The 26,529-nt window shown below is 45.9% G+C and overlaps 1 protein-coding gene across 2 annotated transcripts in view; it reads left to right on the top strand.

Moving 5' to 3' along the window:
• The window catches only part of LOC144767472 (CD209 antigen-like protein C), a 356,973-nt gene that overhangs the window by 229,084 nt on the left and 101,360 nt on the right, over positions 1 to 26,529 (top strand). For both annotated transcript variants that reach the window (XM_078650891.1, XM_078650889.1), the window contains one exon: positions 24,423 to 24,574. In XM_078650891.1, coding sequence (XP_078507017.1) covers positions 24,423 to 24,574 — 152 coding nt within the window. The remainder of the gene's footprint in view (positions 1 to 24,422; positions 24,575 to 26,529) is intronic.

Below are 26,529 nucleotides of genomic sequence, written 5' to 3'. Positions count from 1 at the left end.
GGTGACAATGGAAATGATCATAGTTACTCTACGTAAAAACTAGGTATTGACCGGTTCAGGAAATCCCAACGTTAGACATTTTTATAAATCTATGCAAGCTCCGTAAATGCAAAGCTGGCAAACTTGTAATAAAAAAGTGCCCGTTTTTTGTCATTTTCGCTACATCAGGAAGCTGTTCCTGTTACAGGAAAGAGCCAGAGGTAAGGACAGTTTCATTTGTTCTGCTACAAGCCACATCCACAGGAAAGTCATTAGTTCTATCCTCAGCCCTTGTGCTTGCCAACTCTGGATAGACGAGGTGCAGCTTGCCTGCTCACCTTTTCCTGCTGTATTGCCTGCCCATGGACATTGTGGGGCAGATTTACGAGCCCTTTGCGCCACTTTAGCGTCATTTTTAACATGAGAAATATGATGCAAAAGTGGCGCAAGAGGCTTGTAAATCTATCCCTGTGTGTTACAGTGGCGTAGCAAGGGGGGAAAGGGGGATGGGGGGAGGGCACGGGTTTTGGGGGCGGCAGTCTCCTCCCATGCTTGCTTGTCATCTCGGGGCAGCAATCCCACCCACCCACCCCCACTGCACAAAGCGGCCATCGCAGGCGGCAATCATTGGCCGAATCTCACCAGCACTCCCCCGCACTTCAATGGTGCTATGGGGCGGCACTGGCGCCCAAAGAGTTAGCTACGCCGCTGTGTGTGTTGGCAAATTAGGGTGGCCTTCTGTCCATTAGTCACACTGACTGTCATGTTTGATAATTTCAGTCCGTCTTAATTTTCTGACTAACAGTTCTTCATCTTTTTGGTACTTGCATGCCTTAAGTCCCCAGAATGCAAAGTTAAATGATGTTACTTTAAAAGCTAGAACTGTCTCAGTGTCCTGGATCATATGACACAGTCAGATAAAAAAAATTCCACGGGCAAAATGTACATATAAAACAAAATGTACATATAACACATGGTCAAGATTAATAACGACTATACAAACAGAGGAACAGTAAATAAGACATGCTCTACACCCATTGAAGTAATGGGACCGTTTTCATGCAACAACTGTAAATTCCAAAGCTTACTAGCTCAGCCTCAGAGAGCCAATACAGCCACTGAGCAGGGCATTAGACTTGATCACTATCTTACTGAAAGTATGCGCCCTCCTAGATCAGACAGTAGCGAAGGCTGGAACTGCTTTCTGGCCAATGTAAGGTCTCAGCCAAAACATGCATTTCATATATGGGACCTGCTGTCCTCCACCAACCCTCATTTAGGGTTCGTGACAGAAACCTGAACTAAACCACACTCCAACCCAGCAATCGCAGTGGCACTCCCAGATGGCTACCGCATACAAAAACTAGATAGACCAACCAGGACAGGAGGAGGAATAGCCATAATTTACAAACACCCCATTACATTCTCCATTCTAGACCAAGTATGCAACGACCTGCTTGAAATACTGGTATTTATAATGAAATTACACCATAGTCTTAGCTGGAAAGGAGCTATACTATGTCGCCCACCGGGACCACTATCCAACACCACTACACAGCTTATGGAACTCAATGTTCCACAAGTCATATCTGCCAGGGATGTTCTACTTCTTGGAGATGTTAACATACACAGTGAACTCCTAGACAACCCATTTGAGTCTTTGTCTCTTTTGACAGAACTGTCTGCACTCAATCTAACCATAATAAACAAAGCCCCTACCCATCAAGTTGGACATACATTGGATATAAGACTTACTAACTCACCTGATATATCCTATGGAGCTACGCTCCCCGTGACATGGTCCAACCACTTTGTGGTTGATTTCCGTATCAATAGCCCCAAAGCACAGACTGCTCCCAAATATTATCCCAAGAAAAACTACCGACACTGGCATAAACTTACCCCAGCACACTTTGAAGCCACCTTTTGTCCACCTCAACACTCTGAATTGGAAAATGTAGAACAACACCTAGCTTCCTTCAATGATAGCCTACTATCCACCATGGACAGCCTAGCCCCTTTGAAACAATGCCCTATGAACATAAAACAATGCCAGGCACTGTGGTACTCTGCCTCCCTGTGGCTAGTAAAAAGTCAATGTAAAAAACACGAGCGCCTGTGCCGGCACTCACATGACCCTACAGATGAAGAAAAATTTAAGCTTGCACTCACTCATTACCGCCATAATTTAAAAAAAACCAAGAAAAACACACATCACAACCACACTTGAACAAGCAGGGAGCTCTACGAAAGTTCCTCAGACTGATCCCGAGTTTGACCTCCCACCAGCCTTGCCTATCTCTCACATGTTAGAGAACTTCCTGTTACTCACGACAGAGGTGACATAAGCTCTATTAAGGTGCGCTAAATCAGGGTCCCCACTTAACCTCATTTCAGTGAAAATAGCTGCTACTCTGTCCAAAAAACTAGCCGGCCCCATTTGCTCTATTCTAAACTGTTCCATGAAGGAAGGGACCCTCCCCCTGGACTGGAAAGCTGTGCAGATCCTCCCAATCAAAAAGAATCCTAAAATGTCTACGGAATACGTAACTAACTATCGCCCCATTTCTCTTCTTCCCCTTCATACCAAAATTTTGGAAAAGCACATTAATAAACACCTTTCTGACTTTTCTGAATCCACTAACTGCCTAGACCCCTCACAATCAGGATTCCGTCCCAGATACAGCACAGAATCCACACTGGTGGCAATCACGGACAACATCAGGATGTTGCTGGATAATGGTCAAGCAGTGCTTTTGGTGCTGCTTGACCTTTCCACAGCATTCAATACCATCTCCCATCAAACTCCACTTAGAAGATTATGAGGCATAGGCATGACAGGAAATGCACTGAAATGGTTGTCCAACTTTCTGTCTGACAGAACTCAAACGGTCAACCTAGGCCCATTCCACTCGTAGACTACCAAGGTGACCAAGGGAGTACCCCAGGGCTCATGCCTGAGACCTACCTTGTTTAACATTTACATTACTCCCTTGGCGAGACTGTTGATGAAATTGGGATTTAACCCCAAATCCTACGCTGATGACACCCAATTACTCCTCTCATTTGACAAATCCAACTCTAATATTCAGAACATCTTTGCTGAAGGAATGAAGGCCATAGCAGAGTGGATGAGGTGTGGCGCCGCGGCCAGGGCGACTGACTCCGGAATCTGGGGATCACGGTTCGATCCCCGGCACCGGCGGCAGATTAGCCCAGCACCATGTGACTCTGGGCAATAGCTTGCTTAATCTTCCCGACAGCCCCCAGCGCCTAGAGACCCTAACGGGTGATTGTGCGCTTTACAAATGTGGATATTATTATTATTATTATTATTATTATAAAGTCAATTTCTAACTAAAAGCAGCTCAATCGGAGATAATGCTATTTGGCAAAGCCACTGTGAAATGGTCCCCAAGCTGGTGGCCTGAGGAATTAGGTCATACCCCATGTCCCAAACAGGGGGTAAAAAACCTTGGAGTTCGGTTGGACCACAAACTCATTCTGGGAGACCATGCTTCTTCCACCGTTGGAGCTTATTTCCATAGCCTCAGCATGCTCAAAAGAGTCTTCCCCTTCCTACCACTATCAACCAGGAAAATCTTGATCCAGGCTCTAATCTTAAGCCGCCTGGACTACTGTAATGCACTGCTGATTTCAGCCAATGAAAGTGCCTTAAACAGACTCCAAGTGGTCCAGAACACTGTGGCCCGACTGGTAACCAATGCCCCCCCAAGAGCCGCCTCCATCCCTTTGCTTCAAAAACTACCCTGGCTACTAATACGGAAAAGGATCAAATGTAAGATCTGTTGTATGGCATACAAAGCCATAAACAGCCTAGGTCCCAGCTACCTAAATGATAAATGTGTTAACTATGTTCCCTCCAGACCGCTCCGCTCCGGAACCAAAGCCCTGCTCCAAGTCCCGGCTTTAAAAAATCCCGCCAAGGTGGTAGGGCCTTTTACCATCTGGCCCCACACTACTGGAACTTGCGTCAATGCACAGATTACCTGGCATTCAGAAAACTGTTGAAAACCTCGCTGTTCTGATCATCCCTCATCAGCTCTTTTAGGTGGTCCTAGCGCAGCAATACCCTTATGGGGTGATTCGGGGGCTATATAAGCAAATACATTGAAATAAATACAAATACATAAGGGGCTCTCCATCAACTCTCTTACTTAACTGGTCTGCTCTAGTGGCATTAATGTTTTTGCTAATGCTGACCACAACATATTTATTTATTTTATTACTGTAATGCAGTTTTATACGGCGCAAACTTTACCCAAAAGTGTGAGAGCACTTTATAAAAGAACCAGGTAAGTTACAAAAGCTACACAAGATAGACTAAACACGCTAACAAGTTACATATATACAGTTACAACGATACACAAGATAGGCCGAGCACGCTAATAAGTTACATATATGCAGTTACAATGCTAACAAGTTGCATATTTATATTGTAAAAAAATAAAAGATGTCAGTGTTAGGTTAAAACAGGAGTAAAATACATATTTACAAAGTTGACCTCATGTGAGTGCTAGATGGCCGTAAGGGTCAAGAATTGGGTTGAATTATTCCTGGAAGTGCCTTTGGAGGAGGAGAGTTTTAAGATCTGTTTTGAAGGACCAGAAAGAGGTGGTGGTTCGGAGGTAAAGCATAGGGCATAAAACATACAGCATAGGGCAGTGGGCTATCCCACTTCAGCCATTGTCTTCCTTGCCTTATGATTGTTAGCATTATGCCAAGAGGCTCTGAGCCACTTGGGCTACTAGAAGCTTTATTTTATTGTATGTTTCCAACACAATTTCCATTTGCACATAACATATATTCCCCCCCCCGCAAAAAAAAGAAAATCATTACATATAAACTTTGCACACATGCCAAGCCCAGACATGTTTGCTTTGCCAGTGCTTGTTGTTAAAGCTACACCCTGCCATTAAGCCACCTGAGAGCTTTATAACACAGAAAGAAGACAACATTGATTTTATTAAGCACTTGGAACAGAAACCGCCAGCTTATTGGGTCAAATGTTTTTTTTTTTATTAATAAGGGCATATTATCAAGAACCTCGTTAAAATTATCGCCGTTTTAGCAGCAGGAAACTGCCGCTAAAACGGCGATAATGGGCTTGCTAATATGCGTTATAGAATTCCAATAGATGCCCAGGTTAGATGTCCTGCACATCTAACCTGGGCTTCTATTAGAATTCTATAACGCATATTGGCAAGCCCATTATCGCCGTTTTATCAGCAGTTTCCTTCCGCTAAAACGGCGGAAAGCCAGGTGCAGTTGTCTGAGATTGTGTCTGGTTCCTTGCCTAAGCATGAAGTTACTTTGGTCTTGATGGTACTTCTGCTGGTGTGTGTTGCTTTTAGCCCTGGGACGCCCAGTTGGGAAATAATGAGCTTTACAAAAAATATTAGAATAGAATAGAACAGAATGCACTAATCGTGTGTTGACTTTAACAAGACAAATCGGTCCAGAGGAAGACGGAAATTCAGATGGACTACCATGGTTTGGGATCACCACTACCTTTGCCTCCCACTCCCCTCTAAAAACGCCCCCCATAAATCTATTGATAAGGAGCCCTCATATATCCCTTCGTTAAGTAATGATAAGAGCTACGGACTGGTGAGAGAAACACACTTTTTCAAAAAATGCAAAAGGGAAGCCATTTGGTGTGGTCTCATATCTGACTGCATGCCAGTATTAGCCTCTGAGATTTCTTCTTTTGCAATAGAAGAGTCCACACTGTCAGCGGGACCGAGAGCCCTGACTCGGAGGTCTTCAATGAAAGGTCGGAGTTGCCCGGCCTCTGATTGCAGGACAAAGTGTATAGTTAAATATAATAATCTGTGAACACGTTGGCTGTGTCTCTGGTTAGAGAAACCGTCTCACCCTGAACAATACCGAGGCTGTGTAGGATCCTGTCTGACAGCTCTTGAGTTGCCAATGGCAACCAAACAGTGGCTTCTGAGATGTAGCCCCTGGATCTTAGATGCTCTTCTGGGTGGCCGTCCATATCTGAAGATATGTAGTCAGATCTTTTAATGGCTGCTGAGGAGAGGCCAACTGCCTCAGCCATGACTCCTGTTCGGACAACTGTATTTCTTTCTCTAGCTCCCTCACTTTAGTTTCAAGAGCGAGGTCCCTTCACTCAAGCACTTCCTTTCTCCGCTTGATTTGGCCAACGGCTTTGTCTCTATTCGTCACTTTAAGTGCTTCCTATGGAATCCTCAATGATTTCACCGATGAGACAGCATCATTGAGGTAGTTGGCAATATCGCCCCTAAAGGAGGTGAACATGTCATTAACCAGAAGCCTCAAGGCACTAAGGTGCCAGTTGCCACTGCTTTGTCTGTTCAGATGAGCAAGGTAGAGCAATGCAGACGAAGGATCGGATATTCCCAGTTGAAGCATTTTTATTCCCACTACGTACTGATCTTCACATGAATATATGGGGATTGGAAAAGAGAGTGAATCCATAGGCTCCCAGGTACCAGGCAGCGCCACTCTTAATTTTGTTATTTGGTCCATTAGCATTCTGTTGTATTCTATGTCGCCCTGCCTCGGGCCGTGGAACGTGGAATCTGGAATCATGCATTGCATGCAGTTGGTTCCAGATTCCCCCCATTCCGACTAGGCGGTTGCTGAGGCAGGAGATTGTGTACTTTGTTCCAAGCTTAAATAAATCCTGCCTTTCTTCACTTACCTGGCCTCCGGTGTCCGATCCATCCACAATATTTTGGCGACGATCCTACGAACCCCGCCTCCTGTTACCTGCCATCGCCCTCTGCCATCGCGTTTTCCTTGCGGCTGGCGCTGAACTCAAGAGTGCTTTGGGGGCTCCTTCTGCGACTCGGCGCTCATCCCTGAACCTTCTCGCTGCTGTCCGGATGGTGCCGTGAGTCTGCTCTTGTTTTTCTGTTTCTCGAGAAAAGAAATAAATTTTGCCGGTCAACGGTCCGTTGCGGCCTTCCTCGAGCCCTCGTTGCTAGGCACCGCGAGGCATCGCGCGCACCTTTACTCGAGCTGTGGCTCCTTGGTCGCGCGCGCATCACGTCATCACGTCTCCACGTCTCTTGACTGCATGCACGGCGGCCATTTCCGACAACTTTCCTTTTGCCAACCACGACGTGTGCTTTTCTTGCCAACCACGTCGAAATTCTTAATTTGAACCATTCCAATGGCAACTGGAAGTTAAAAGACACACCGCAGGATACTTTGATCACCAGTCTTCGCGTTTTGTTTTTGGGAGTATCAAAACATTTACTGTTTTATGAGAAATAGGAAATAAATAAAAGAAAAAAAAAAATACAATTAAATTTTTTTATTCAAATATTTCCTTTTGCTTACAAGGAACCAGTTCATCACAATCCGTACATTATATTGACCTGCCAACTTATCTATTGAACTTCTAACTTTTCCTGCCTCAGCCTAATTCCGCATTGATTACCTTACAAATTCTTATTACTATGGCCACGACAGCAAATTCCACCATTGCACCACCTCCCCCATTTCTGGCCGAAGGAGATACACCTATCTTAGAATGGGAAGAATGGATTGGTGTCTTTGAAAATTACCTTGAAGCCATTGATGGCCTTAGATTTCCCTTGTCTCGGAAAAAAGCAATCCTACTAAACTCTCTAGGCAAGGGAGGTCAACATGCATTCAAGTTTTTACCTGAATTACGTGGTGCAGATGGTGAGCTGGTTGATAATCCGTATATGGAAGCGAAAATGAGACTTGAGAAGTACTTCGGAAAGAAGGTGAACATTGTCATGCAGAGACATACTATGCCTCAAAAGGACAAAGAATCTGTTGACCAAATGGTTACACGACTTAGGGAACTTTCGCTGAAGTGTGATTTTGGGCCCATGACCGATCAGATGATCAGGGATCAATTAATCGTCCAATGCAAGAACAAAAGGATGCAACAAAAACTTTGGGCTGCGAAAAATCCAAGCTTAATGGAAGCCATAGCAATTGTAAAGGTGGTAGAAGAATCCGACAAATGCATGGAAGAAATGCACAGTTTGGAAGTGAAGAAGGATGACTCCATCTATGTCATGAACAAAGTGGATAAGAGTCTCACTTCCACGGATGTCAAGCCTAAAAACTTCGTTTCAAGTGATGTTAAACCCAAGTTCTCGAATTTTAGACAGAGAAACAGAAATACCGTTTCGGTTGGGAAAAGTAAATTTATGGGTTGCTTTCGCTGCGGTAGCATGGCTCACGCAGCTGATTTTGCAGGTTGTTTTGCCAGAGACAAAACCTGTATGAAATGTGGAAGGAAGGGCCATATTAGCAAGGCCTGCAGGTCACCTTCTATTAATAAGGTTGCTTTTGTTGATGATGACTATGTTCCTAATGAAATGTCTTTATGCATTGAAGGTTGTGATGATGTGGGAGCATGCCTTTGCGTTGGTCTTCAGAGGCCAAAAGCCAATTTTGTTGTAAATGGGGTTACCATAACGTTACTTGTTGATCCGGGATCTATGCACTCCATATTTCCTATGTCTTTATTCAAAAAACACTGGCCCGATGTGACACTTCATGTGAGTGACATCATTCCGAAAGGGTACAGTGGGCAAATTATCAACATTATGGGCGTTATGGATGCTTCTTTTGAATTTAAAGGCAGATGTTCTTCTGGTAAGGTATACATTTCAAATGACGGTCCGGCAATTTTAGGCTGGATACAACAGTACGATTTACACATTATTTTAGACCCGCGTTCAGCAGAAAGTGTCTTAGTTATTGATGAATTCCACAGTATTGATGTCATTTTGTGGAGAAGTGTGGCTCACTGGTTAGAGGAGGCAGACCCTGAAGTAGAGGTCAGACCCGGGACCAGGGTTCAATTCCCGACGCGGCAGGGTCTTTAGCCCAATTATCCACGGACTTGACAATTCTCGCTTCGGTGCCTACTTGAATCACGGGTTCACACTCTGCAGCTCTGGGCATTAGCCTGCTTAATCTCCACTACGGCCCCCCTGCGGCGGGATGCCTGGCTTTCACCTTGGGGATGCCCAGTACGGGTATCTCACAGGGAAAAAGCCAGGACGGGTTCCCAAGGCAAGCGCCGAGATGCCTACGGGTAATCGAGCGCTATATAAGAACGCATAATAATAATAATAATTTAGATAAGTTTGCTGATGTTTTTCGCACAGATTTAGGCAAGTTGGATGGTTACATGCATGTTATAAAGCTAGGAAAGATGCCTCTCCTGTAAGACACGCTCTCAGGAGAATTCCCATTGCCATTCGTAAGGAGGTGAAGGATATGTTGGATGACATGCAAAAGCAGGATATTATAGAGCCTGTAGAAATTTCAGAGTGGCTTTCGCCTGTTGTTATCACAAAAAAAAAAGATGGAAAACTGCGTTTTTGTGTGGACCTTAGGTCCCTCTACCAGAATATTGTAGTGGATAAGTTCCCGCTCCCTATCATTTCTGAGATGGTACTTTTAATGGACAAGGCGAAATTCTTTAGTAAGCTAGATCTCCGCTGAGCGTACCACCAAGTAGTTCTACATCCTAAGTCCAGGGAACTTACTGCCTTTGTCACCGTTGAGGGAGTATTCCAATTTAAAAGGTTACCCTTTGGGTTGGCTTCCGCAGCCAGCGTGTTTCAGCGCATGATGCATTCCTTGTTTGGAGACTTAAAGCAAGTCCATTATTTTCAGGATGATGTATTGATAACAGGGATTAGTGAATCTGAACACAACGATAATTTAGCCAAGGTGTTTTTTCTGATGCGGGCCTTACCCTTAGAAAAGATAAGTGCCAATTCCTGTTAACAGAAGTAGATTATCTAGGATACACTATATCACATTCAGGTGTCAAACCCAAGGAGGACTTATTAAAAGCCATCAGATGTGCTCCCCTTCCCTCAAACAAGGAACAATTGAAATCATTTCTGGGGCGAGTGGAGTATTATTCCAAGTTTGTTCATAATTTTTCTCACAAAACTGAGGCATTGAGACAACTTCTCAAGAAAGGTGTGCAATTTGACTGGGGTCCACGACAATCTGATTCGTTTGAAACAATCAAGTTAGAGATTGTCAATGCAGGTATTCTTTCCACATTTGAACCGGGCAGAGATACATTCGTGACTGTTGATGCAAGTGCTTATGGCATTGGTGCTATCCTGTCTCGGAGGAAGTGTGACACAGAGAAAACGGTGGCTTTCGCTTCACGCACCCTTACGGTTTCAGAACGCAATTATGCGGTCATAGAACGTGAGGCGTTAGCTGCTGTTTGGGGTGTGTCGCACTTTCGTACATACGTATGGGGCACGCACTTTTCACTGAGAACAGATCACAAGCCCCTCCTCAAAATACTTTCACCCGGGGGTGCCAGCAAAGGTTCTCCTCGCCTCATGAGGTTTGCTGCAAAGTTACAGGAGTATGATTTTTCATTACAGCACATCTCTGGTTGGAAGAATGTCCAAGCGGATTGCTTGTCTCGCCTCCCTGTTGATTGTGAAGAGTGCTATGACTTTGATAATGAGACTGTGTGTTTGGTTGCTGGTTTCAATGATGCTTGTTCAAATGGTTTTAATTCCATCTCTAGAGAGGAGTAGCATCGAGCTGTTTTAGCCGATTCAGATTTTGCAGAACTGATCATCGCCATTCGCCTGGGGTGGAAACGTGTAGGTGACATTAAACCTTCTTTATGTAGTTTTGTACAAGTACAGGAGGAGCTCAGTGTAGGTAGTTCTGACGATTTTGTCTTGCGAGGTGAACGGTTTGTACCTCCCAATCCCCTGAAAAAGAGGTTGTTTACTCTAGCCCATGAAGGTCACCTCGGTCAGAACATGACTAGTAAACGTCTCAAGACTAACTTTTGGTGGCCAGGTCTAGATGATGATGTAAGGCGTTGGGTTGAGAACTGCCTGATGTGCAAAGAGAGTGAAAAGAGATTAAAGGTGCATTCACGTCCCTTAGGGTCCATTTCCAGCTGTGAAGATCTGCCTTGGAGCAAAGTTTGTTTGGACTTTATTGGTCCCATGGACTACTTGTCTGCTGATTGTCGGTTTGCGACTGTTTTAGTGGATGTGTGTTCACGATGGTTGTGTGTTGAGTTCATGAAAAACCTAACCACTGAAAGTGTGATTGGGTACCTTAGGTCTGTTTTTATGAAAGAAAGTTTTCCTTGTATATTGTTGACAGACAACGGGACGCATTTGACATCCTCCTCCACGCAGATTTTTCTATCCAACCACGGCATTAGACACATGCATACCTCCTTATACAATCCACAGGGGAACGGCATTGTGGAGCGCATGAACAGACTAATCAAGGGTGTCATTCAACTGGCTGTGCAAGGTCAACGCAATGTTCGTAGTGCTGTGGAAGAAGCTGTTTGGTCCTATAATACCACTGTTCATAGTGTGACTAATAGAGTTCCCTTTGAAAGCATGCGAGGTAGAATTCCCAAGACTAAGTTGGTCCCTCAGTGGTTGTTAGAACTTAAGTCTCAAGAGTTTGAATGCCCTAGTATCAACCCCATGAATGACGGATGTTGCTTCAAAGGGAAGGTTGGTAGAGTCGATGTTGGTGACTACGTCAAAATAAAGTTGGGTAGGAAGGAGTCCGGGGTGAACAAATTTTCAGACCCTCTTAAAGTCAAAGAGGTGCACAAGTGGCATGTTGTTCTTGAGAATGGCCAGAATTGGAACTTCAGAAGAATTGCTCTATTTGCGAAAGGGAGTGGTGGTGTTGCCAAGGACGCCTCTAGTTGCAAGGTAGCTGATGCTGTGTCTGGTTCTGAGAGTGCTTCCTGTTCCAATGGTTCCGGAGCCGTTGTCAATCCCAAAATCATCCCTAGTGGGTCTGGACGAGTTAATGAGCGAGTCAGTGTGCCTGCACAAGAAGATCCTCGCTCCTTAAGACAGCGTAGTACCCCCAGGAAGTACGATAACTTTGTGTTGTATTAATCATACCTCACATTTCTCTTTGTTTCTTCTGATTGCTCTTCTTGATTGATTTTACGCACGTTATATTACAGGTTTATGATTTTGTAATGTATTAATTATTCTTCTTTCTTGTTATTGTTTGCCTTCCTTGTATTGGTTATGTGCACGCTCTTCCAGTGTGCTTCCGCCCTACAATGTACCCCTGTTCCAAGTGTGAAGTTTACATGCTCCTTTCTCATGTCATTGCTTCATAACTACATGGTTTGTTCTTTGTTCATTAAGAAGAGAGGATATGTTGTATTCTATGTCGCCCTGCCTCGGGCCGTGGAACGTGGAATCTGGAATCATGCATTGCATGCAGTTGGTTCCAGATTCCCCACATTCCGACTAGGCGGTTGCTGAGGCAGGAGATTGTGTACTTTGTTCCAAGCTTGAATAAATCCTGCCTTTCTTCACTTACCTGGCCTCCGGTGTCCGATCCATCCACAATACATTCCATGTTAGTCTTCGTATGCACAAGCAGTGCTGAAACCACTATCTGATGCAATATGTCGTGCCATATAGGGGAAAGGACCGCAAGTTCTAGCCGTGTGATCAGAACAGGACGTACAGAACATAAGCAAGTTCTCCAACCCTCCAACGTCCCCTTTCCCACACTTTTACTATTGAAGCATCTGTCAAATCACTTATTGAACATTATAAAATCAAGTCAAAGAAATACTATATGGACTAAAAAATGCTAGGCTTATGTGGATCCCTGGAACAGAAAGGGTGAGCTGCTCACAATCCCCTTTATGATGCGCATTAGCAGGTTAAGTACATTGTCACATCTGAGATGGGGAAGCAGGTTAGACTGACATCTCTGGCCGCATTTAGGCACAACCCTAGCTTCATCATGGTTGAGGGTCAGATGCTTCAGATGAATCTTCATCCACTACAGATACACCCTACAGCTCCACAGATGTCTGAATCTTCATCCACTGCAGATACACCCTGCTGCTCCCCTAATGTCTGTCTGCTTTTTCTCTTCCAGCACCTAGGCTGCTGTTCCTTCGGATGTTAGCTGCATTTGAGGAACTGTTCATTCTCAGCTTATCATTCAAGGCCCAGGCAAGAGTCCGGGGTTGGCACCGCAAATCCAGCCACCCCTAGGAGTCATCTGATGTTTCAAAGAAGTGAGATTTCCCTTGGTGGGTTCCCTTGGCGGGGAATAGCAACATAAACTTCAGTTGCATGCCATGCGGTTTCTGCTTAACATCGTGTACTTTTTCCACTGTTTCTGGACTTTAAGGGTGTGATCAGGGAAGGCCATTAGATACTTCATGATAGACAGTTCCCTTATGTTATGTTATGTTATGTTAATAACTTTTATTAGGCGCACAGCTGCCCCAGCGAAGGGGCGTCCTGGCTCCTGATCAGATACCACAACACAACAGGTCAGAACTGAAAAGAAGAAAGATCAATTAACCGAAGCGAACAGGTGAGTTTTAATGGCGCGTCTAAAAAGAGTAAGGCTGTCCAGGGCACGGATGTGTACCGGGAGGGAGTTCCATAAATCCGCCGCCAGGACACGAAAAGAGCGCCCTCCCATCCTACTCAGTCTGAACCTAGGCTTGATCGTCAGATGGAGAGATTCAGACCTGAGGGACCGTGTAGGAAGATACAGAGAAATGAGGCCCGTAAGAGCAGGAGGGGAGGAAAGCTTCAGAATCTTAAATGTCAGACAGAGAGCTTTAAATTTAATTCTCTGTCTGACCGGAAGCCAGTGAAGGGAGGTCAGGACCGAGGAGACAGAACAACGTCTCGGGAGGCCCACGATGGCGCGTGCCGCAGCGTTCTGCACAATCTGAAGCCTTGAAGCCTCAGCCTGGTTCACTCCAAGTAGCAAAGCACTCCCGTAGTCCAATCGTGACAAAATGGAGGCCTGAACCACCAGTTGCCGCGTGGGGGGGTCGAAGAACTTAAGGACAGGTCGCAGTCCTCGCAGGATACCGAAACAGGTAGCTGCTGTCTTCTTTGTGTGACTGGCAAAAGAAAGATGGGAATCCAGCCATACCCCCAAATTCTTAACCTCGGCCGCTGGAGTAGGAGAAGCGCCCAATTCGGGAGGCCACCACTGGTCTCCCCAGAGTTCCGTCTGCTTCCCTAAAATCAGGACCTCGGTTTTTTTAGCGTTAAGCTGTAAGCAGTTGCTGCGCATCCACTTAGCCACAGCTATAAGTCCTGCCCGGAATCTGGGAGCATTCACCTCAGGGTCCCCGCTAAGTGTCACCGCCAGCTGCGTGTCGTCGGCGTACGATGTCATGGTAAGGCCACATTCCCTGACGACAGCAGCCAGCGGTTTCACATACAGGTTGAACAATGTAGGGCTTAAAGCGGAGCCCTGAGGGACTCCCAGAGAGTGGAACGAGGACTGGCCTGGTGGAATGGCTACTTTAAAAAAACGGTCTGAAAGGAAGGAGCGGAACCACTCAAGAGCTTTCCCACTAATACCCACCTCCTCCAGACGTCGCAACAAAATGTCATGAGACACCGTGTCGAATGCGGCGCTCAGATCTAACAACAGGAGCGCCGCAGTCTGCCCAGCATCCAGCACTGACCGCAAATGCTCGATCATAAAGAGCAGAGCTGTTTCAGTGCTGTGTTGAGAGCGGAACCCATTTTGACTCTCGTCAAGAATGTTATTACGAGAGAGATGGGTAGACAGGATGGTATTCACGTATGCCTCAGTGACCTTAGCGGTCCAAGGCAGGAGGGAAATGGGCCGGTAATTTTCCGGAAGCAAGGGGTCAAGATTGGGTTTCTTCAAAATAGGGCTGACCACAGCTTGCTTCCAGGAGGGAGGAACCACGCCCTCAGTAAGGGAAAGATTGATAAGATCCAGGATGGGCTCACGGCATAAAGGCGGGAGCAGCGTAAAAAGCTCCGGCTTCAACGGGTCTAAGGGAGACCCCGATTTAACTTTGAGGCTCAGAGTATCAAATACCTCAGTAGACATGGCCGGCAAGGAGGACAGAGTTTCCACAACCAAAGTCTTCACAACCACTAGTAGCCTCCTCGGGAACGGAGGATGTAAAACCTCGGTAGATTGCCTGCACCTTCTCCACGAAGAAGGATGCCAGACTCTCACAGTGTGAGTCCGTGCAAATTTCTATCGAGGTAGTCCGTTTCCCCATCAGATCTTTAAGTACCTTGAAGACAAGTTTGGAAGGATTAGGACTATTGGAGAACTCAGTTGCATAATAAGCAGCCCGAGTTTGACAGATGGCTCTATGATAGTTCTTGAGCTGGGCAAAATACAGCGATTTTAGCACGGGATCCATGGCAGTTCTGAGTAGTGCATCCCCATCAGCATAGGCAGGAGATGCACTATGAGAGGCATGGGTGTGGCTGCTACCGGAGACATTGGGCCCAAGAGTGAAGAACCCTCTCAACCACAAAGCTACAGGAGAAGCCTTTTGCATGGACCAAGAACTGCAGCCAATGCAATAAGAATTTTGTGGATTTAGGACCCTCCACCACCTTCGAAACCCTCATGATTCTGATGTTGGCGAGTATCAGTCAGCCTTCCATTCATATTACTTTGTGTTCTAGGATCTTGGTAGGTTTCTGCAGTCATGCAACTTTGGGTAGGAGGCCAAGAATGACCTCCTCCACTCCTGCGAGTTTACCTTTTGTCTCAGTAACACAGCCCACCATATTTTGTAATTGGTTTTGCAGCAGTTAGATGTCAATACACTTTTCTTCAGTTTTGTTCTCCAGAAACAATATAGTATTGTGGATTACTTGAAAGAGGACCCCAATTTCTGAGGCATCACACTCCACTTCCTTGCCTTCCAACCCCTACCAGTGAAAGAGACAGGACTGCAGGACTGAGAGGCCTTTCAAATGTATCTATCTTCCCTTGGGAGGGAGGAGGATAATTTTTCTCTTTTACTATTATGCTAGAAGCGATAAATGGTGTCAGCTGGGCTGAGGATGCAGGTTCGCTGTGTCTCTTCCAGATGATAGTTGGAGATGTCTATGAAGTAGAAAAAAATCTTCTGAGTGCCTTGACTCCCTCAGGATGGGGCAGTCCCTCTACACAACTTCGATCCTAACATTCGCTTGCCCCGTGGTGTCTGTTCAGGCACACAATGGCGTCTTCAGGACTGGCATCATGACATCAGGGGGCATAACATCCACAAGCCAGGGTTATGGCTGTGGCCCTCTGGTGAAAGATGGTGAGGGTCCACCTGACATCTGTCTGATATGACCACCATAGGTGGGAGAGAGAGCAAAAGACAAACAGACGATGGACGGAATGCAGAACAAATTAAGCATTCACCCGAGTCAAGAGATCTGGGTTAAATCCATAATTCTTTTGCTCACCATGCCACCCCAGTTTAGACCCAGCCATTTGCAAATCAGTCTTGACCCTGTGCCAGAACTGCTAAGCCAGGTTCTCCCTCGACCGTAAACAAGCATCCTGGGACTAGTTTTGGGGCATCACCCCTCAGCAGCCAGGCTAGCTTGAATCCAGAGGCACAGTGAGCCTGAGATCCACGTCTGGGCATACCTGGCGCACTTAGGGCAAGAAAGCAAAAGACAACAGATGATGGACGGAATGCAGACCAAATCAAACATTCACCCCCAGTCAAGAGATCTGGGTTAAATCCATTGTTCTTTTGCTCACCATGCCTCCCCAGTTTAGGCCCAGCCATATGCAAATCAGTCTTGACCCTGTGCCTCATGGGAGCAGTCCAGCCTGAACTGCCACGCCAGGTCCTCCCTGGACCGGAACCAAGTCTCCTTAGACCGGTTTCGAGGCATCATCCCTTATCAGCCAGGCTAGCTTGAATCCAGTGGCACCCAGAGCCCGGGACCCACGTCTGGGCATACCCCGTGCACTTAGGGCAAGGAAGCAAAAGACACACAGATGATGGACGGAATGCAGAACAAATCAAACATTCACCCCCAGTCAAGAGATCTGGCTTAAATCCATCATTCTTTTGCTCACCATGCCACCCCAGTTTAGACCCAGCCATATGCAAATCAGTCTTGACCCTGTGCCTAATGGGCAAGTTCAGGTTGAACTGCCAAGCAAGGTACTCCCTGCATATTGCTGGGTCTGAACAGGAATAGCATGAGGAGAAAATAAACAATGGATTTAGGCCCAGGGGAGAATGTTTGACATTGTGCAGCATTCGGCCCATCAACTATTCTGTTTGCATTTGTCACCCGTGTGGGAAGGGTATGCCCAAACATTGGTCCTGTGCTCTCCATGCCACTGGAGTCAACCTAGCCTGGCTGATGAGGGGTGATGCCCCGAAACCAGTCCCAGGATGCTTTTTTCCAGTCCACGGAAGGCCTGCCCTGGCAGTTCGAGCTGGACTCTTCCCATAAGGAGCAGGGTCAAGACTGATTTGCATATGGCTGGGTCTGAACTGGAATGGAATGGGTAGCAAACAAATGATGGATTTAGGCCCACATCTCTGTATTGGGGTGAATGTTTGACATTGTACAGCATTCTGTCCATTATTTGTTCTTTTTGCATTTCTCACCCCAAGTGGGACAGGTATGCCTAGACGTAGGCCCCATGCTCTCCATGTCACTGGAGTCACTGGAGTCAAGCTAACCTGGCTGATATGGGGTGATGCCCCAAAACCAGTCCCAAGATGCTTGCTTCCAGTCCACAGAAGACCTGGCATGGCAGTTCCGGCTGGATTGTTCCCATAGAGAGCAGGGTCAAGACTGATTTGCATATGGCTGTGTCCGAACTGGAATGACATGGGAAGAAAACAATAAAATTATGGATTTAGACCCAGATCTCTGTACTAGGGTGAATGTTTGACACTGTGCTGCATTCTGTCCATCAATTGCTTTTTTTTGCACCTTAGGTGGGAGGGCACGAGCAGCCCCTAATGTCTAGATATTTCACCTCGCCCTGGTCACAAGTTCACATCTTGCTGATGCCAGTATTCAGGTGCGTGCAATGTCTTCAGTCCACAGATCCTTCAAGGGGAAACTAAATACACCCCCTGCTGAGCCACTGAGCATGTTAGTTAATGGTCCTCTGGTCACCCCAGCCTAAAGGCCTTTTTATAAATTTGGCGGAGCGGTAGTGGTACCACCTGCTCCCATACCGTCAAACCCATGTATGAACCATCACCAGTTCAGGAGTTTTCTTCTGTCTGGTGGGTGGTTCTTTGGAAATCCCAGTGCGGTGCCTTTTAACTAGGCTTCGCAATGGGAACATCAAAGTCATTGCCTGCACGGCATAGACTGCTGCAGTCCAGGCTGTGCCGGTACTGGTGTGCATGCACACAGGGGGGCACAACATTTGCCCCCCTGGGTTCATCCACATCATGTGAGGCACCACCTAATTGGATTGGGGTGGATTGGAGTAGAATGGAATGTGGTAGAGTAGAGTAGGGTAGAGTGGGGTGGGGTAGGTTGGGGTAGAGTGGAGTGGGGTTGATTTGGGTAGATTGTAGTTGAGTGGAGTGAGGTAGTTTGGAGTGGGTTAGGTTGGGTAGATTGGCATGAGGTAGAATGTAGTGAAGTAGATTGGGGTAGTTTAGCATACAGTGGAGGGGTTTAATAGTGGATGGGTGGAATGGGGCTGAGTTGAGTGTGGTTGGAATGAATGGGGTAGATTTGGGTAGAGTGGAATGAGATAGAGTGAGGTAGAGAGGGGTAGTTTGGAGTAAGGTAGAGTTGGGGAGATCGGAGTGAGCTAAATTAGGCTACATTTTAGGGGGTTGTAGTGGAGTAGATTGGAGTGGAGTAGATTGGGGTAGAGTGGCATGGGGTAGATGGGGGTTGAGTGGGTTGTGGTTGTGTGGAGGTAAAGTGGGGTAGTTTGGGGTGGAGTAGATTGGTGTTGGGGAGATTGAGGTAGAGTGGGGCAGATGGCCATGGAGTAGGGTAGAGTGGGGTTGACAGGAGTAGGGTAGATTGGGATTGAATGGAGTGGAGTAGAGTAGATGGGGTAGAGTGGAGTGTGGTAGAGTAAGGATAAAGCAGGGTAGAATGGGGTGAGGTAGATTGGAGTAGAGTAGGGTAGATTGGGGTTGAACCGAGGGAGGTAGAGAGGGGTAGATTGAAGTGAGGTAGAGTGGGGTATATCAGAGTGAGGTAAATTAGGCTAGATTGTAGGGGGTTGTAGTGGAGTAGATTGGAGTGGGGTGGATTGGGGTAGATTGGAGTGGAGTAAATTGGGGTAGAGTGGAATGGGGTAAATGGGGTTGAATGGAGTGGGATAGTTTGGGGTGTATTGAGGTGGAAAGGGGTAAGCTGTCGTAGAGTAGGGTAGATTGGGGTTGACTGGAGTGGGGTAGATTGGGGTTGACTGGAGTGGAGTAGATGGGTTAGGGCGGAATGTGGCAGAGTGGGGTACGGTAAGGATAACGCTGGGTAGAATGGGGTGAGGTAGATTGGGGTCGAGTTGGGTAGATAGTAAAGCAGTGGGGTAGATTGAGGTTGAACCAAGTGGGGTAGATTGAGGTTGAGTGGAGTGGAGTATATTGGGGTAGAATGGAATAGGATATATTGGGGTAGCGTGGAGCACGGTGGAGTGGGGTAGATTGGAGCGGGGTTGATTGGGATAGAGTGGAGTAGATTAGAGTGGGGTAGATTGGATTGGAGACAAGTGGAGTGGGGCAGACTGGGGCAGAGTGGGCTGGTTGGAAGTGGGGTAGATTGGAGTAGAGTGGAGTAGGGATGAGTGAAATGGGGTACATTGGGGTAGAGTGAAGTGGGGTAGAATAGGGAGGGGTATAATGGGGTAGATTCGAGTGGGTTAGATTGGGGTGGAGCTGAGTGGGGTAGAGTGGAATGGGGTAGACTGGGGTAGAGTAGTATAGGGTAGAGTGGGGTAGATTGGAATGAGGTAGTTTTATTGGAATGAGGTACTTTGGATTAGACTGTAATGGAATGAGCTAGGGTAGAGAGAAGTGGGTTAGATTGGAGTAGAATGGAGTGGGGTAGATTAGGATTGAGTCGAGTGCGGTAGGTAGATTGGAATGGGATAGAGTAGTTGAGAGGGGTAGATTGTAGTGGGATAGATAGGAGTAGGGTACATTAGGGCAGATTGCTGTGGATTGATGTAGTTTGGGGTACGGTCGATTGGGGTAGAGTGTAATGGGGTAGATTGAGGCAGAGTGGAGTGGGGTGGAGTTGGACAGAGTGAGGTAGATTGGGATAGACTGGGATGGGGAAGATTGCTATGTAGTGGGATAGATTAGAATGGGGTAGATTGAGGCAGATTAGCGTGGGATAGATTGGAGCTGAGTGGAGTGAGGTAGATTAGGCTAAAGTGGAGGAGTAGATTGGGGTAGGGTGGAGTGGGGTAGAATTGGGTAGATTGGGGTAAAATGGAGTGGGATAGAGGGTATTGGGATAGATTGTGTTAGGGTGAGTAGAGGTAGATTGGAGTGGGGTAGATCGGAGAGGGGTAGATAGGACTGGAGATGGGTAGATCATAGTAGAGTGGAGTTGGGTAGACTGAGGTAGAGTAAAGTGAGGTAGATTGTGTTAGGATGGAATGGGGTAGAGTGAGAAAGAGAGGGGCAGAGTGGTGGGGTTGATTGAGGTTAAGTAGGGTGGGGTAGAGTTGGGTAGATTGGAGTACATTTGAGTGGGGTAGATTGTGGTAGATTGTAGTGGAGTAGATTAGAGTAGAGTAGGCTGGAGTAAGGTAGATTGGGGTAAATTGAAGTGGGGTTGATAGGAGTGAGGTCGAATGAGGTAGGGTGCAGTGGGTAGATTTGAGTAGAGTGGGGTAGACTGGGGTAGACTGGGGTAGTGTGGAGTTGGATAGATTGGAGTGGGGTATAGTGGGGTAGAGCGGGGTACATTGCAGGGGCATGGGCTAGATTGGGGTAGAGTGGAATGGTATAGATTGGGATAGGATAGATTGGGGACGACTGGAGTTGGGGTAGAGGGGCACAGTGGCTTAGGATAGAGTATAGTGGGATCGATTAGAGTGGGTTAGATTGGAGTGGTGTGGGGTAAACTGGAGTGGGCAGATTCGAGTGGGGTACATTATGGTAGATAGGAGTGGAGTGGGGTAGACTTGGGTAGAGTGGAGTGGGTTAGATTGGGGTAGAGTAAAGTGGTGTAGATTGGGGTGGGGTGGGGTGGAATGGGGAACAGTGGGGAAAAAGGGTAGAGTGGGGTGGGGTTGATTGGGGTTCAGTGGAGTGGGTAGAGTGGAGTAGAATGGAGTTGGGTAGATTGGGGTAGATTGGAGTTGGGTTGATTGGGGTAGCTTCGAGAGAGGTACATTGGGGTAGATTGTAGTTGAGTAGATTAGATTGGAGTAGATTGATGTGGGGAAGATTGGGGTAAATTGGAGTTGGGTATATTGGGGTAGACTGAAGTGAGATAGATTGGGGTAGGTTGGAGTCGGGTAGGATGGGATAGATTGTAGTAGAATAGAGTAGGGAAGATTTGAATGTGGTAGATTGAGAACAAAGGTAGCGACTGAGCTCCGTATATATGAGCTCAAGCACACGGAAGCCGTTCCTATATGTTCTTTTTTTTCTGCACAGGAGCAAAATTGAGAACTACTCTGTGATTATGGAGTGGGACTTGATCTTGTCACAAGGGATTTATTGATGCAGTGAATTTCCTAGTGACCTTCTTCATGTCTATTATGAAGGGGAGGAGCGTTGATCAAGGGAAATAGAATTAGAAGAGGGGATAATAATTTGTTGGCAGCTTGATCATTCGTGCTTTAAAAAAAAATGCTATGGAGAGAGCAGCAGGCAGGGTGAGTGGGGGGTGGTGGTGATAGTACTAGCGTAGCAGCAGATGGGCACTGATTTTGTTTTATTGATCTGTGCTTGATCCCTGCTCCATGAAGAAGATCGGAAATTATATCTGGCCATCACTGACCAATTAAGGTGGCTTCAAAAGAGGAAGATGGTGCAGCCAACAAATGGCAAGCAATGGGAGGGCACCAAGCCCTTTTTGTAAACAACAGTGTCTCAAAAGACAGACAGAACCCCCAGCTCATGCTCTCGAAGTTTCGACCCTAAAAATGAATGAAATATTGCACTGATTATCACACTGAAAGGAGAACAGAGGCAACTGTGTTGTTTTGTCTCAGTTACTGAAGATGAACATTGATGTATCCAAAGCTGCACTTTCCATCAACTGAGAATTTGCAGCATTGTTTCCCTTGGGGTGGGAGGGTGTCAGGCAACTTCTTCTGCTCTCAGGAACCAAAGAGAGCCAACGGTTAAAGGGTAGGCTGTAGCCCTTATCACCGGCTATGACAGAAGATGTGTATCATTGAGAACTGAACCTGCACTCAAAATGGGGACTCACATCCTCATTTATACTTTGTTCTTTGGTGGATACGCGATGGACAATGTAAGGAAAAACCTTGGTTGCAACTGGCAGGTTTTCTTCATATTCCCAGTCACTCCACATTTGCAGTGAATGTGCTGTCTTTTATCTCCAAACAATGGGCCCGATTTACAGAGCTAACTTATGATAAAATGATAAACCTACTACCATTTTGGTATTCACAGAAGGCGCTTACTCATTTTGGTATTCACAGAAGGCACTTGCTCATTTTGGTATTCAAAGAAGGCACTGTAAATGGTAGTAAGCGTTTCTACGCACATTAACCTCTTCCTGCCTATTTAGGGAATATCCAAAGTCTTCCATGAAGCAAAGCCACCTCATTTTTACTCCGTATGCTTCGAGCTCGAAGAAACAATGAGCAGTGCATGGTGGCTGCAATGCAGTGGCAGCAAATACATATTGACAGTGGTGAGCAGGTGGAGGCAGCACACGGGGAGGAGGGGGCGCACAGGGAAGGAGGGAGCGCACAGAGGTGGGAGCGCTGGGGGGGGGAATAAACAAAACTTACCTCATGCTGCTTCTGACATCTCACGCCTCAGAGATCCTCTGCTTCCTGGTCCCAGCAGAAACTGGGAAAGCAGCAGACTCCCCATCCAATCCCTGTGCTGCTCTCCTGCTGCATGAGAGCAGCTCAGGGATTGGACTGAGCCGGTTGCTTTGATGCTCCGCTCAGGTCAGGGAGTCTGTGCTGTTTCTCCAACCTGGTTGTGCAATTCAGCTAGGTTTGAGAAATCTAACTGTGCATGTCTGTTTGGCCGGCCTAAGACAGCCGGACAAACAGACATGCACAGTTAGCAGTGCACATCACTTTGCCACCCTCCCATTGCCTGGCCCGTCCCACCCATCCCCACACAATCTGGCTCAGCCAGCAGCAAAAAAATAAATCAATATTGTTTTATTTTGGCTGCTGGCTGAGCCAGTGGGGCGGCGCTCCTTGACCACTGCAGAGGAGCTGCCGCTGCTGCAATAGCAACGTTTATATTTGGATGTGATAGCGCTTCCTGTGCCCTAAAGTTATCACTGCCATGAACTGTACATGGGGGAGGGTGTAGTCTCCTTCTCACCTTACCTGGGATGGTTGAGAAGTTCAGGCTCCAGGCACATCGCAGGGCCCGAGAAGGTCTGGACTGTGAACAGAAACCGGCCATGGCAAACTGCTCAGCCGGCCCACCCTGGGGTGAGCGGGAGTGCAGCTGAGCAGTTTACAAGGGCCGGTTTCAGCTGATTTTGTTACAGGGGGCCGATATTGCCGACCCCAATAACAAAAATGGCCCCCCAGGGGCCCAAAACCATCCCCCACCCTAGCACCCTACCGGGGAAATGCCCGGTGCCCTCTATGGCCAGTCCGGCCCTGGGCCAGAGGCCTGTCACTAGCACTGTAGAGGGAACGTGGTCACTAAAGGCTGTCAAATTGGTTTTATTGCTGGGTTCAGGGTGGAGGTCAATATATTTTTAACAGGGTTGCCATTGATAGTGTGTTGGCATTACAACAGAGTGACGGTCCTGTGCCTCACCACACATGCACAAACAAGCTCGATGTGAAGTGAGGAAGCAAAGGTATGCTTCCACCTTCTGTGCATCAACCACAAAGAAACGTGCATGCGCACAGCACATGTTGTGGTGATTATCTGTCAACATAACTCGCCAATGTTTGTATCTGAAAACCTCAATTAATGCTCATTCTTTAAAAGGACGGCAATTTTCTTGAAATATTACAGAAAACCATTGTGCGCACATGTGGAATCCTTAACTCAGTATGAGTGAACTAAAAGAGATAAAAGACCCCACTTGTGGTTAAGTATAAATGAGGGTGTCCCTCTTGCAGATGAGCAATAGGTTGACATGATGTGCCAGATGGTAGAGCTGGAAGACCTATGGAGAGGTAGCCTGAGGCGCCACCATGCAGCATCTTTAGCACGATGCAACTGTGATTGCGCTTTGATCGCCAACCGTTGAAGGCCTTGAGACGCTTGATTGGTTTGATATGGGTGTTATATGGTCATAGAATCTCAGACATTGATTCAATTCTCTGCTAAATTTCATCCTTCTGAGATATATTAAACAGCGATGAATTACAATTAAAATGCATAGGTGTTATGCAGAAATAAATGAATAATTCATGTGTTATGCCGGTTAACGTGTTAATATTTTTTGTATTCACAGCATCGTCCAGCACTTCGTGTCCCGTTAACTGGATCTACCACTCTGGAAATTGTTATTTCTTTTCTACTGACACACTCAATTGGACAGACAGCAGAGATAACTGCAGACGTATGGATTCTCAGCTTGCAGTAATTAAAAACGGAGATGAAGAGGTAAAGAAAACTGAAGACGAAATGTGGCATATATTTTAAAGCCAATGCACAATTTGTGAAGACTTGTTTATCGTCATTATGTTCTTTAGGCAAGGGCCGTGGCTGGTCGTGTCACAGTGCAACAAAAGATTCAGTGATGACATGGCAATACAGAAAAAATAAATATTCATTGCCATTAAACTTACGCCATTAACTGTGATGTAAAGTTGCGCTGTGCTGAAATAGCAATAAATATAATTAAAGGATGCAGCATTCTAAGTTGGGATCTTTTCCCTGCTTTGTTACTGTAGATCCAGTTTCAGAAGAGAGCAGGCGGATGCAACACAGATTAACTCAACATACTTGCACAGGATTGTGGGCATGTGCTTGAAGCAGAATCTGCTTCACCTGTAATATCTTGAACTGCATAGATGCTAATGACAGTTCAAAGGTCGTTCCAAAAGATTACATTTCATGTGAGTGGTCGACAGGTGGTGGAATCTTCTCTCAAGGCTAGTCAACTACCCACCATTTGCTGGTGTCATCTGCATTCCCTTGGACACACCGGCCGATTCACAGAACTAATCTAAGATAAAATCCTAAACTTACTACTTTTGGTATTCACAGAAGGCATTTAGTAGTAGTAAAGTTAGGACTACTAACTTTACTACTACTAAATGCCGTCTGTGAATACCGAAAGTAGTAAGCTTAGGATTTTGTCTCCGATTAGTTCTGTGACTCAGCCCCCATTATTTCTACAAATGTAAATATACACTCACAAACTATCTGGATTGAAATGAGGTATTTTGGTATAAATTGAATTGTGGTCTTAAATTTAATTTTCTCGAACCTACCCAAAATAATGTATGGGTTCTCTTGAACTTTTGGGCTAAATTAAATGTTTGGACTGTATTGACAACAAGAAAATAGTAGATTTCTTTATTTTTATTACTTCAGTAAATCACCTGGACGTATTTGATCATTCTTTTGCCTTTTATCAATTAAATACACGTTATTGGTAAGATCTTTTATATTAGATCCTATTTTTACTTCTGCTTCTCTGTTTCTCACTTTCATCCGATTCTTTTTTTGATATAATTTCGTTTGCAGCTTAATTTGTATTGATGGCCAGAATGTATTTATCATGTATATTTTAATGATTTTGTTTATAAAAACAGCTGTTTATCTTTGTTGATAAGCCTGTTTAGTCTGTGTCAATTTTACGATTACCTTAACATTTATGCAATGGCCTCCTCGATGCTGATATTTCATCTGAACATTTTACTAAAATTGTTCTACCAAAAAGAGGCCTTTTAAAAAATCTGCTGAAATTGAGACCCCAACAAGAAAGCAAGCAGTTAAGACTCCCCTGCTTTACACTGTTAGTAGGAGGATCTGTATTGTTCCACCAAAAGGACAGCATGAAGTGCAGAAGCCACTGTTTAAACCAGCTTTTTCTTGCCGCTATATGTGTCTTGACCAGTAAAAACATTGACCTGACCAGTGATACAATGATGTCATATAGCAGGAAATCAGCATATATCTCAAATCACGTTCAAGTTATGGTTTCGATGGACACAAATTGAGTTAGGCTACAGCAACTCAAGTCAGTGGGTGATTACTCTGAGACATAGATGGAACAGCATTTAAGGTAGCAGATCAAGTTGAAAATATCGTTTTTTTTATATACTTCTGCAAGCAGGCTGTCTACAGTGGGCATAAGAAAATCTCTGACACACCACTGGAACTAAAAGGTTGGTGGGACTCGAGCAGAGGTGTTTGGCAGGTAATTTGCATGGTGCAATTTGATTACAGCTAAACTCTGCTGTAATCTAAAGGTAACAAGTTTGAATCCTGGCAAGTCAGACTAAGACCTCCATCATTCCACATATATTAAATTGTATATTTACTAATATTATAGTGAAGGCCTATAGTATATAGACGTTTTCATTATTACACGATTGACTATTCTAGCA

The sequence above is a fragment of the Lissotriton helveticus genome, chromosome 7 (genome assembly GCF_964261635.1).
Source record: "Lissotriton helveticus chromosome 7, aLisHel1.1, whole genome shotgun sequence".
Taxonomy (NCBI): domain Eukaryota; kingdom Metazoa; phylum Chordata; class Amphibia; order Caudata; family Salamandridae; genus Lissotriton; species Lissotriton helveticus.
The sequence above is the reverse complement of the archived record's forward strand: the minus strand, read 5'-3'. Positions and strand labels throughout refer to the sequence as shown.